At 44.5% G+C, this 12728-nt stretch overlaps 1 protein-coding gene across 3 annotated transcripts in view; it reads left to right on the top strand.

Annotated features, from left to right (window-relative positions):
- Positions 1-12728, top strand: part of Mta3 (metastasis associated 1 family member 3) — a 126619-nt gene that overhangs the window by 81380 nt on the left and 32511 nt on the right. For all 3 annotated transcript variants that reach the window (XM_038318725.1, XM_038318727.1, XM_038318726.1), the window contains exons 8-10: positions 42-230; positions 6418-6492; positions 8764-8822. In XM_038318725.1, coding sequence (XP_038174653.1) covers positions 42-230; positions 6418-6492; positions 8764-8822 — 323 coding nt within the window. The remainder of the gene's footprint in view (positions 1-41; positions 231-6417; positions 6493-8763; positions 8823-12728) is intronic.

Below are 12728 nucleotides of genomic sequence, written 5' to 3'. Positions count from 1 at the left end.
GGTGCCCACTTGACATTTCATGTTTGCTTTTCTTCTCCCAGTTCCATGCCATGGACACACTGTACAGGCACAGCTATGACCTGAGCAGTGCCATCAGTGTCCTCGTGCCACTTGGAGGACCGGTCCTGTGCAGAGATGAGATGGAGGAGTGGTCGGCCTCTGAAGCCAGCTTGTTCGAAGAAGCCCTGGAGAAGTATGGCAAAGACTTCAATGACATCCGCCAGGACTTTGTAAGTGGAAAACCATGAATGGGCTCGAGACTGAATGTTGATTTATCTGTTTGTTAACTCTTACACATTTAGTACGCCTCTAACAGTTTAGTTGGTGCCAGGGCCTTGAGAATGTGTTCTGCCACCGGCCATACCCTCAGCCACTGCCAGTGATTTTATCGCTTAAAATAGAATGAAGGGTCACTAATAAGGAAGCAGTTGACATTTGCTTTGTATTGTGACTGTGACCCAGGTCGAGGAGTCCTGAGCTCCTAGAATACATACACCTTGGCTGCATGAATTTACCCTCTGCAGCACTCTGATTTCCAAGAAGAAATATGGCCTTTTCTGAGCATTTGTGCTAAGTATTACACTCTGTGTGTACTCTCTCTGTCTTTTCTAGACTTCCTCTAGTTGTGTTACCAATTGTTGATGTGTATTTGTAACAGGTGTAACCTTGACCAAGCAAAAGAGCCGGATTTGCTTTTCAGTTCCCAACTGCCTCTGATTTGTTTTGTTTTTTCAAGACAGGGTTTCTCTGTAGCTTTGGAACCTGACCTGGAGCTAGCTCTTGTAGACCAGGCTGGCCTTGAACTCACAGAGATTCACCTGCCTCTTTGTCTCTCAAGTGCTGGGATTAAAGGCATGCAGCATCACTGCCCCTAGCTTGTCTTTGATTCTTAATGATATGCAGCGTTCTACTTAGAATCAATCTTATTATGCCTAAAATCTATTCCTTTTTAGATTAATTGAGAAATTGTGTATTCAAGTTGCACAGCGTGATGTACACATACTGAGAAGTAATGACCACACCTAACACGTCTACTGACAGTTACTGTTGCGTGCGTGCGTGCGTGCGTGCGTGCGTGCGTGCGTGTGTGTGTGTGTGTGTGTGTGTTTGCGTGCTCGAGCATGCTGGGGAAGACCTATTTTTAAGTTTTCGGTCCTAGCGAGCAAATCCAACTCTCTGGTGTGTCGGGAGCATCCCATCACTGAGCTCTAACCCCAAGCCCTTTCAAGCCTTCTTTGTCAGAGTTTTGCTAAGTTGCACAGGCTTCCCTTGAACTTGCTACCTTCTGCCTCAGCATTTGGAGTAGCGGGCATTATAACTGCACAACCACTCCAGATGTCTTGCTTTCTTTAGTTAAATTTATCCTCTTTGAAAAAGACGTTTCGCTTGAGATCTTTATAAATTGCTTTCTATAATAACCATCCTTCATTTTAATTGTAAAAATGTTTGTTTGTTTGCTTATTTTCTTGTGGTAGGGCCAGACTGTGTCACCCTAGCTGGTACAAACCTGGGCAGGTCATCCTGTATCTGCCTCCCGAGTGTTGGGATTACAAGCGTATACTGCTGAACTGACCTAAGGATCCACTCCTTGATGATCACACTTAGATATAAGCTGGTGCCATGCCTTCCACTTTGTTGACTATCTCTTGAATTAGTTCTAAAACAAAACTGTTACTTATCAATGTAGATTGATATATTATATTTCAGGCACAGTACTTATACGTTGTTGTTACCAATGAAATCTGCCCTAACAAAACCTCAGTCACACCTAGACTGTTATGTGCTATAGTACGAAATACTAAAACCAGGCAGGTGACAAGTCTCTGTAATCCTAATGGTCAGGCAACTCGGTCTGGAAGATCTTGAGTTCAAGGCCAGCCTAGAAATTACACTTTGTTAAAGACTTATGGTCAGGTGGTCATAGCAGTACAGTGTTATTGGTATAAAAGTTATGAGCATAATACAGCTAAAAGTGCAAGCTCAAAAGTCTTCCAAAGATCCTATTCTGGGTCAATGAGATGGTTAAGCCCGTAAGGGCACTTAACTGCCCAGCTTTCTAACCTGAGATTCATGCCCTGGACTCATGTGGTGGGTGGTGAAAACTGACACTGCAAACTGTCTGTGTGTGCACATACTCACACCCATAATAAACAAACAAATAAATAAATGAGTTGTTTTGTTTGTTTGTTATAAACAACAAAATCTTGAGCCAAATATGGTGTGGTACACGTTTATGAAACCAGTGCTTGGGAGGCAGAGGCGGGAGGATCCAGAGCTCAAGGCCACACTCAACTACTTGGCAAGTTTTGAGACTAGTCTGGGCTATGTGAGACCCTCTCTCACGGCAATGACAAAAACACACTGTTCTCATAATGGATGAGATGAGAAACGCTGAAGTGAAGGGTTTCCTGTTTCCTTTGTGTTCCGGTGATAGTTCAGAATTTGGTGCTTATCTGCTCTATGGCAGGAATCCTGCCCCAGCTAGCTTGCTCACAGCAGTGCAGGCGCTTCTCTTTTTCCGTTCTAGGCTCTTCCTTTCTCACAGCACCCATCTCCTTGATGGCAGCGGTGTCATCTTTCTTGTGGGTTTGCATGTTTGTGGTGGAAGGAGCAATCCCATGTTTCCTGAGAGGACAAGAGAACATAGAGTGTGGTGTCTTTCTCTACCCCTCTGTGGCTGTCATTTGTGAATTGCTAGGCCTCACTGAGGATCAAAAACAAGGCAAGATTTTAAACCTGTTCCCTTGACCTGAAAGATCCTACCTGATTGAGCTGCAAGCAGTTGGAAGGGCAGAGCCATGCGACCCCACACTTCCTAAACAAAGCCCGGGACACTGGGGCTAATGCCATGGAATCATAAGCCTGGGTGCTTGGCCAAACTGACCTCTGTGGCTCAGCTGCCCACCCCTGGCTGCTCATCCCTGATTCTCAGGTCCCGGGCCCCACACAGCTCCTGTGGCTCCCAGTCTGGCAAGACATAGCTCCTTTGTCCCCAGTGGCTTACTGACAGGCTTGATAGTCTGTGATGCTAACACACAGCCTCAGTGGCCACAGGCTCACACTTCAAATCTGTTGAATGCGAGCCACAGAATCCACATGCTATTTATACATCAACCGTACCTCTATCTTTTGCTTAATGAAATTTCCAACATATTCCCTGCAGTCCTAAATATTGTCCTCCTTTCCAGCTAACATAGTCAATGTTAATTTTGGGGGCAGGGGATAGAGATGTATGTAAGCCTGCACAAGGTTCTGGGCTGTTCCCCATACCCCACACCCATGAAAGTGCACTATATCCATACAGTTATCTTTTTTTTTTTTTTTTTTTTTTTTTTTGGTTTTTCGAGACAGGGTTTCCCTGTAGTTTCTAGAGCCTGTCCTGGAACTAGCTCTTGTAGACCAGGCTGGCCTTGAACTCAGAGATCCGCCTGCCTCTGCCTCCCGAGTGCTGGGATTAAAGGCGTGAGCCACCACCGCCCGGCCCATACAGTTATCTTAAAGTTTGTGTTTGAGTGTTCTAGCATTTGGGGCTAGTTCAGAGCTTGAGGTCTGTCCGTTACTTCATTCCTTGACAATGGGTTATTTATAGTCTAGCTTTTTTTGCATTTCATGGGATTTGTTTTGTTTTTTTTTTTTTGGTGTGATTTTTTTTTTTTTAGATGCAGAGTTACCTTGTACAAACACTAGCAGACTGAGTATAATAGTGTTTGTATGCTGAAATGAGCATGTCTGGTCCATTCAGGTCTTGGGGTGGGGTGGGTGCAGACTATTCAGCTGTCCCAGCTTTGGGGCTTGCTTTGCTGCTGAGTTTTCATCCTGCACTGCTGTCCGTGTTTGCCATCTTTGCAGCTCTGTGTCTCACAGGACCACAGAGATCTGAGTTTCCTCACCCACCAGGAAAGTCTCCCTACCCGGCTAGCTCTCCTGGCATCTCCCACCCCCACCCCAATTCTCACCTAATGGATTTTACTGCCTGACTAGCTTGCAGGATTATTCCAGCAAGCCCATCATATCCACCCATGGGATCCTTCTGCAGTATCCAAGCGACACATTATCCTTTTGATGCTGGCAAGTCTCATTTCCATGACGTCACTGGCTACTCCATTTTCACGTGCAGCTCTCACATCCTGCTGGGCGTGAGCACGTGTGACTAAACCAACTCTTCCATTTGGTCTGCTGCCTTTTATTATGTTTGCATATTTAGCCAATTATGCTGTTTGGGGCAGCAATGAATAAGAGATAATCTGAACCACAAGACTTGGAGTTCTTCTCTTTTCACTATTTACTTTTATTCTGTGTATATGGGTGTTTGGTCTGCATGTGTGTCTGCGTGTCACATGCATGCCTGGTGCCCATAGAATCCAGAAGAGGGCATTGGATCCCCCAGTACTGGAAGTATAGGAGGTTGTAAGCTACTATGTGGATGCTGGGAACTGAACAGGGGTCCTCTGGAGGAGCAGCAAATGTGTCTCTCTGGGGGCTGTGGAGAGATGTCTCAGAGGTTAAGAGCTCTTGCTGCCCTTCCAGAGGTCCTGAGTTCAGTTCCCAGCAAACACATGGTGTCTTACAACCATCTGTAATGAGATCTGGTGTCCTCTAACGGTGTGCAGGCATAACACTGTATATATAATAAATAAATAAATCTTTAAAAAATGTGTTCTCCAGCCTCCTTCTTTTGTTTTTTGAAAGAAGGTCTCATGTAGTCCAGGCTGGCCTCAAACTTGGTCCTCCTGCCTCAGAATCCCAAAGCTGGGTGGGGCTAGAGGCGTGCCCCACCATGCTCTGCTATCTGGAGTCGCTTTCCTTCCATTCAAATGGTGAGTGTAATGTGTCTCGTGGCTCGCTGGGTCATCGCTGGTGTTGCAGTGTTGCCTCACTGATCCTGAAAGACACCATCTGACAGGTGTTGACGTCTTTGGGAGTGGGTGTCGCAGGAGCTCTCCTGAAGCCATAACTGAGGTTGAGAGAGAGAGAGGGGGCACTGAATCAACTGTTAATTGCCTGCCACTGTCCCTGGTTAGAAGGACCTGGTGCCGGGCTAGACCTATATGGGCTTCATGGACCAGATGACACACAGCGTACAATAGCTGGACAGGTGTGGGCGTGGCCTGTCTGGGCTTCATGGACCGGTTGACATACAATGTAAAATGGCTGGGCTTACATGGCCCCTTGGCTTCCTTTTCTCGGCTTTCCAGACAAATGCCTGTCAGATCCTTCTTTGTTTAGGAGAGAAGACAGTAATGGCTCTTAGCCTGTTTAGAAACCACAGCATGGCTGACCTGGGGCCCTGCTGAAGGTGCTTTCACCGTCTTTCAAACAACTCCATTAGATGAACACACTGGGTTTAAAACTGAAAACCCTGAACAGTTATTTGCACCTCACGGCTAGTGGCTGTGCTGTGGTCCTGCAAACGGCAAAAGTCACGTCCTTGTAACTACTGTTTAAATTGCCATCCAAATCAGCTGCGAACACTGCCTTTCTCTGAACTTCCTGGCTTCTTTAGGACAAACATGTAAGGAAATTAGTTGGGGGAGTCTAGGTTGGCGTGGATGGTGCCAGGTAGGTCCCAACTCCCACAGCTGCTAGGTGTCCAAGGGTGTGGTTTTAAGTGGCTCCTCCTTATGGCATGCTGGGAGTCAGGGCTGAGTTATCAACAGCGCCCACAGTTCAAGATGGCCCTGCCAATGCTCCCTGTTACCGTGGAGGCCTACCACTCTCAGTTGTCTGGGTAATGACCTCATCTGCAGAGGGCTATGAGGAGTGTCTTCTTTGCTCTAAAATTCATGAGTCGGCTTTTTTTTTATTATGGAAAACAGCAAAGGCAAACTTACTTTTTAAATAGAAAACACAATTAGCTTGGTCCTTTTCTCCCCAGAGATGTAGCCTGTTGTTTTATAATAAAACAAAACAGAGTTGTCAGGAAAGGGTTGAGAAATATTACGCCAGAGACCAGTAGAAGATACGCAGTTGCAGTGACCTCTTTAACAGTTGGAGTAACTCAGCCTCGGACTGTTTAAATAATATTTCTAAAATTATGCATCAGAGGTGATGATATAGCTTAACAGCAGTGTGGTTGTCTAGCATGATGCAAAAGGCTCATTTTAATTAGTTAATTAATTGTCCTTCAGTCTCTCCTGTCACTGCTTCATGGGGCTAAAACCTTTCCTGAGTAAGTCAGGAAATCTTCCCAGTGATGATGATTATAATTTTTAATCAAATTGATGAGGAATGGAATGCATGCATTGAATGGGATCTCTTATTAAATATAACGTGTACTTTTTGCTAAGAATTACTTTTTTTAAGATTTTATTTCTAGAATGAGTCTAAGATATAGATCCTTCATTTCAAATAAGTGGTTTTGAAGGAAAACACTTTATGCCATGAGTTGTTTTCATTATCATCATAAATATCTTTCAGCTCCCATGGAAGTCCTTGACGAGCATCATTGAATATTACTACATGTGGAAAACTACTGACAGATACGTGCAGCAGGTAACTTCCGTGCCACCAGCACCATTCAGCGCGCTTTCTGTTTGTGTCAGTGCTGGTTAGCAGTGTACTCATCCCGAGCCCGTTTGACCTTTCTTAGAACTACTTCAATTCCACGATTTCATGTCTTTTTTTTTTTAATATTTTCATCTTAATAGTTCACTGTTCTCCGCATTTATTTTCGTGATGATTTGAGAACAATAATAGAGAGAGATGTGGGTCAAGAGACCTTGTTTCCCTTGTATGGCTGGGGCTTCATCTCTTTATGACAAGTGGGGTGTACTAGAAATCCAGCCCTGTCATGAACCCATGGACGATATGTTCTATGGATTAAAAATTGAGCCTGATGACATCAGATACTTCTATGATTTTCTGAAACCTCCTTACATGACGTTTTTATAGGTCTGTTCTGCAAGCTCTAGAGCTTACCCCTTTTGAGGTCCCTTCTGCAGTGCTAGAGAGCCTACCTAAGGCTAGTCTATGGTAGGTAGGCGCTCTGCCTCCGAGCTGTATGCCCAGTCCTTCCCTCAGCTTTTGACCTTAATTGTAACACATTTGTTATTTTGAGACAGGGTCTCACTGGGTAGCTTAGGCTGTTCCTAAACTTGAGTTCCTCCTGCTTCAGCCTGGAGTGCTAGGATTGCAGGTGTTTGCCACCAAGCCTGGGTATGGTAGCCTTAGTCTTTGTAATTTGATGCTTTCTCCTTCAAAGTCATCTAAAAGTAGGGAACCATTTAATGTTTGAGTTCTTCCCAAATGTCCTAAATTCATATAGCTCTTAGTTACTTATTTTGAAAAACCTGCCTTTGGGGAAATGACCTCAGTAAAGGCCTGTTTTAGAGTCTTGCAGTCACATGCAGAACAAGGCAGAGATTAAAAACAGACAGCATTTGCCTAAATGTGCAAGCTGTCCAGTGGCTTGCTGTACTGGATGCTATACAAATGCATCTTTAGGATGGCTCCCGCATGCCAGGAGTTGCCGTGGTCATGAATAGTGGATAGAAATCCACAGTGTATTGAACAATTCCCAGTGTCAACACCATATGTAATGCAGAAAGTGCATATTTTAAACAACTGTGGTGGAAATGAAGGCTCTGCTGCCTGGAAACCTGTGCTGCTCAAGTCAGGAAGTCCCCAAAGAAGGGACAGGAACAGCACTAAAGACGCTTAGTTAAATGTTCTTGGAAAAGATTATTTTCCAAAAATGTTGTCTCCATTTGAAGTTTCAGGTTAGCCCTGAATATTTTTGCTTTCATCTGCTTGGACAACTGAAGGGTGGGTTTGTAGTCTCTCTGGGGACCGTGTGCTGTTCCCCTTTCTATTTGCTTTTAATTTTACATTGATCAGGACGTAGATCTGAGATGTGCTCTCCTTCCCTCTCTTTCCCTGCATTTGGCTCCCGGTTGGCGTCAGTACAGCGTTTTGTGAGCTCAGCCGAGGTTTAAGGTTGCTGCAGAGCCAGGTGTAGAGGCGCATACCTGTAAACCCAGCACTTTGGGAGTTTGAGGCAAGGCTGACCAGCACAGTAGTGAGTTCCGGGTCATCTCAGCTACACAGCCAAACCCTGTCTCAGACCTGACAACAGTTACTACATATGGTTCATCATTTGAGGGTAAAGCTTTATTTAGGTTTTTTTTTTAGAGTAACTACAGTCATTTCCTCTTGCAGACTTTCTCACTGCAAGTCTTGCATGGGTTTTAGAACTATCTCTAAATATTTTTTATAAGCAAAGTTTTTGTTTGGTGTATGTGTGTGCGTGTTGGTGGTGGTGGGACAGTATATGTGCACATTTTCCTTCCAGAAAGACAAGAACCAAAATAGAAAACTGAATTTACAAAACTAAGAACAGCTATTGTTGATGTCCTCTGAGGACTGGAGGTAAAGCTCGGTGGTAGAGTATGTGCTTAGCATGTGTCGAGGCCCCAGGTTCAATTTTACACACTTTTTACACACACACACACACACACACACACACACACACACCACCACCACCACCACCACCACCACATGTTTCCTCATAAAAGATTGGGAAGTGGAACTTTTCATTGCTTCACTTTAAAAATCTATTTCAGAAACTTTATGTGTGCTTTTACATTTCTCTAGCTTAGAAGCTAATGACGTTCTTAAATTACTAAAGCTTTAGAATATGTTTATGATAGAAATCTTAAATAAGAATTGTGCTGTAATCTTTATCTTCTTGTGTTTTTAAGGCTATGAGATGTTAATAATTAGTATGCATTTTATGTAAACTGTTTTGTCCATCTTTCGAATTAGAAACGCCTAAAAGCAGCCGAAGCTGAGAGCAAACTGAAACAAGTATATATCCCAACTTAGTAAGTAACTGGTCTTATGAAACATTTATCCTGCTCTTAATTCTGTCACTCCAAACATGTCATTTACTCATTGTGACAAACCTGAATTTCTTTGTGTGTCTTACCTTTTTCCTCCTCAAAGTCCAAAAGTTGTTTTCTGTTGTCCCACTGAAATGATTTAGGAAAGAAAACAGTAGGTGACAGGACTGAGCAACCCGGCTTAAGGGTTGGGGGTAAACCGCTCTGCCCCCCCCCCCCCCCCCCGTTTTGCATTGAACTATGTGGCAAGTGTCAGACCTCCCAGTGAGAGGAGCTAAACTAAGTCTGTTACACGAAGCAAACTGTGTTCCATAGAGCTTCCGCATTGTGGGCTGAGTGCTGTCTAGTTAGTGTGGTCATCTTTTTGAGGTATGTTGTTTGCATGATTCGTTGAGGATTTTACATTGTTCCTTGGGCCATGCTTTATAAACAGTCGGTAGGTTCTGAGTGTTTCCAGCATTCTGTCTTTGGGGTTTACAGGTAATTGTCATGTATGTGGATGTCAGTTTGGGTCTTACTCGCTGTTTTCAGTGTCTTGCACTCTTCTGTTGTTGAGGTCTTAGATTTGGTCCCTCAGATTCACTACAACTTTCTCTCTGCTGCTCCAAGACTTTCCTAATTCTTTGAGCCAAATTCAGTCATTTTATATGCATTTTTCTTTGCTGGATTTGAGTATATTGCATGATACATGCTTTTACATATAGGAGGCTTATTGGACAATGAAGTATGGGCTTTCATGATAATCTCAAGATGTATATACATAAAACTAGTTTACTTTTTGTTGGTTTTTCTTTATGTGTTGGGGGGGTGCATTGGTTTTGGTTTTCTTTCTTTTTTTTTCAAGATATGATCTCACTGTGTAGCCCTAGTTGTCCTGGAATTCATTCTGTAGACCAGACTGGCTTCAAACACAGAGACCTGCCTGCCTCTGCCCCCCCCACCTCCCCAGTACTTGGGTTAAAGACATTCACTACTATGCTCGGCTTTGGTTGACTTTTTTAAAACTGGCTTTTACTCGTCCCATAATTATCCTTTTTCTTCTGCAGGGTCATTTTGAGATCCTTTAAAATTATATATTTACTTTACGGATTCTAAATGTGTCATCCCACAAAGAAAACACTGTGACTCAATGCAGGAGCTCTCGTGAAGCGGCCTTCCCTGGGCCCACAGTGCTGTCTCCTGAGAGAGAGCAGCAGTGGCCAAGGCTCACTGAGTGGCCCGTGGCTTTTTATCTGAGTCAGGGACCCGACGCTAGTCTGGATAGAATGTCAACTGTCACTGGAGGCTGTGACAAGTTTGACTGGAGCACAGGCCTCTGTGCTTATTGTCTAAACCTGCTTTTGCAGTCCAAGTGCAGAATTTAGTGGTTGTGACTCTTGTTATCCCCAAACCTGAACTTTTTAACCATTGAGCCCTTTACAGGAAAAGTTTTCTACATTCTGATCAAAGTGATCCTTGGAGAACAAGCACATTCTGATCATACTCATAAACAACGTGCATTATTTGAAAATACGCTGGGTTTCGGGTTGTTTGTAAATCTCAGTCATTCAGTGAATTTCCAAGTTAATTATGAATTAAAATGCTGGTTTTTTTTTAATAGATTAAGAATTCTCTTTGTCATGCTTTGAGCCTAGCAGTGTCTTTCAGTCTGTTACAGTCACGACGCTGTGTTGGTGCTGGGGAGGAGGTTAAAGGCAGCTGCCCCCTGGAGGCACACAGTACAGACCTGGTGTGCTGAGAAAAGTGACCAAGAAGATAGCTTTGGGAGGGGGGATGAGTAGCTTGTTATGTCCCTGAGGAAGTATGGGTGCACTCTGTTGATGGCAGAGGTACTGAACAGCCAACATAGGCTTTCTAGGCCAATGGTGTCCTGAGCTGGGACAGGGCTGGGCATAGTTGAGGAGCCCAGAGAAAGACGGTGTGGCAGTGTGGAAAGAGCCAACCTGGTGGGGAGGGGGCAGGTATATGGGGTCCCTTGACTTGAAGAATGGAAGAATTTTATATGAAGACATGTCATGGTCTTGAAAAAGATCGCAGGTTGCATTTGGAATGTGGCTCCAGGAAGCAGTGGTATACATATGGGGAGACGAGTTATGGGTTCTCAGGAGGGGAGATGACACCAGCTCGACCTGGAAAGAGCTCTGGAGATGATGCCATATTAGGAGGCGACTGGCTTCAGCATGTCCCGTTTGAGTCCACCATTGGGTGGATTGTCCTGCCAGTCACTAAGCTCGGAAATGGTGGTAGAGTATCAGGTTAGGCCATTTTGAGTTTGTTCTATCAAAAAAGGATTGTGGATATGTGTCCAGTATATACTAAACATACTGACCTTACTCAGGGGCAAGGGCTCAGCTGGAGACGCTGTAAACTTGAGCAGAGAATGATGCCACTTCAAATCATGATTAGAAATCCGGGGGAGAGCATCCAGAAATGGGCTTTACAGGGAACTTGGAATCAATTCCGTGTTTCTAGAGCAAACAGTGTCTCATAGCTGCACATGGACAGCGGGTGAGTCAGGGGAGACGAAAGGCAGAGTGTGCTTCAAGGAAGGGGCGAGATGAGCATTGCTGGATGCTGGTGCAGTAGAGCCAGGAACTCAGCAATTTGGAAGTCACTGTGATGTCATGGAGTGGCGGAAACTGCTCGTGAACAGAGACAAGCTAATGGCAAAGCGAGAATCTGTCAAATGGGAAAGGATAAAACTTAAATACAGGAGCCTAAGAAGGTCCAGAGTTGGGCTGGAGACATGGTTCAGTGGTTAAGAGCACTGGCTGCTCTTGCAGAGGACCTGGGTTTGATTCCCAGCACCCACATGGTGACTCTCAACCATTCATAACTACCATTATGTATAAATAGTAACTTGAGGGTCCAAGGGGAGAATGATATGTCCAAAATGCTCCAGGGGCCAGAGATGGTAGGAGTCTGGAGCACAGACGAGGGGAGGGTGGATTAAAGAAAGGACAGTTTCAAGGAGTGTCTCTGTAAACATTGCTCAGTGTCCTTGATTTAATCTTTAGGTGGCTATCCTCAGTGATCCTCGGGTCTGCTGTAGTCACTGTGATTCCAAACGGTGGCTTACTCAGCCAGGCAGTGAGTGCAACCCATTTGCACAGCCAGCTGCGTTTGTGCTCCTGTCTTCTTCCAGGCACCTCAACTGAAGATAGCATCCGCTCTTTTTCTCTCTTGGATTTATTTATGTATCTTATGTGTATAGGCATTTTGCTCACTTGTATGTCTGTGGATCATGTGTGTGCGTGTTGTTCAGGGAGGTCAGAAGAGGGATCAGATCCCCTAGAACTGGAGTTATGGATGGTTGTGAGCCACTGTGTGGGTGCTGGGAATCAAACCCAGGGCCTCTGCAAGAGCAGCAAGTGCACCTAACTGCCAAGCCCTCTTCCCAAGCCAGCATCGGCCCTTCTTAGACTCATATATTTAGCCCTGCATTTAAATGCCAAGTTTCCATATTTCTGGGGAACTTCTGGCTTGACTTCAAGTGGTGGGAAGCATGATTTAAGCTGCTACATGGTAGATTCCTTTTTAATTGGAAATCGTTACACCTCTTTGGGAACTTTAGTTTCTCTGAACCACTTTTCTTTTTCCCTTTCTTTCCGTTCCTTTTCTTTATTGGGACATGGTCTTTCTCTACATAACCTCAAATTCACAGAGATCCGCCTTCCTCTGCCTCCAGAGTGCTGGGATTAAAGGCATGTGCCACCATGCCTGGCCCCACTTTTTTTCTGTTTGTTTTAAAAAAGAAACCAAACAAACAGCAACAATAAAACTTGTTTCATTTATTTATTATTGGTTTGTTTGCTTGTTTGTTGTTGGTTTGAGAATGTCTCACTGTGTAACAGAGGTGAAAGGTCCCCTAGAAGAAAGCTCTCCTGT

Source organism: Arvicola amphibius, chromosome 2 (genome assembly GCF_903992535.2).
Source record: "Arvicola amphibius chromosome 2, mArvAmp1.2, whole genome shotgun sequence".
NCBI classification, from domain to species: Eukaryota; Metazoa; Chordata; class Mammalia; order Rodentia; family Cricetidae; genus Arvicola; species Arvicola amphibius.
The sequence above is the reverse complement of the archived record's forward strand: the minus strand, read 5'-3'. Positions and strand labels throughout refer to the sequence as shown.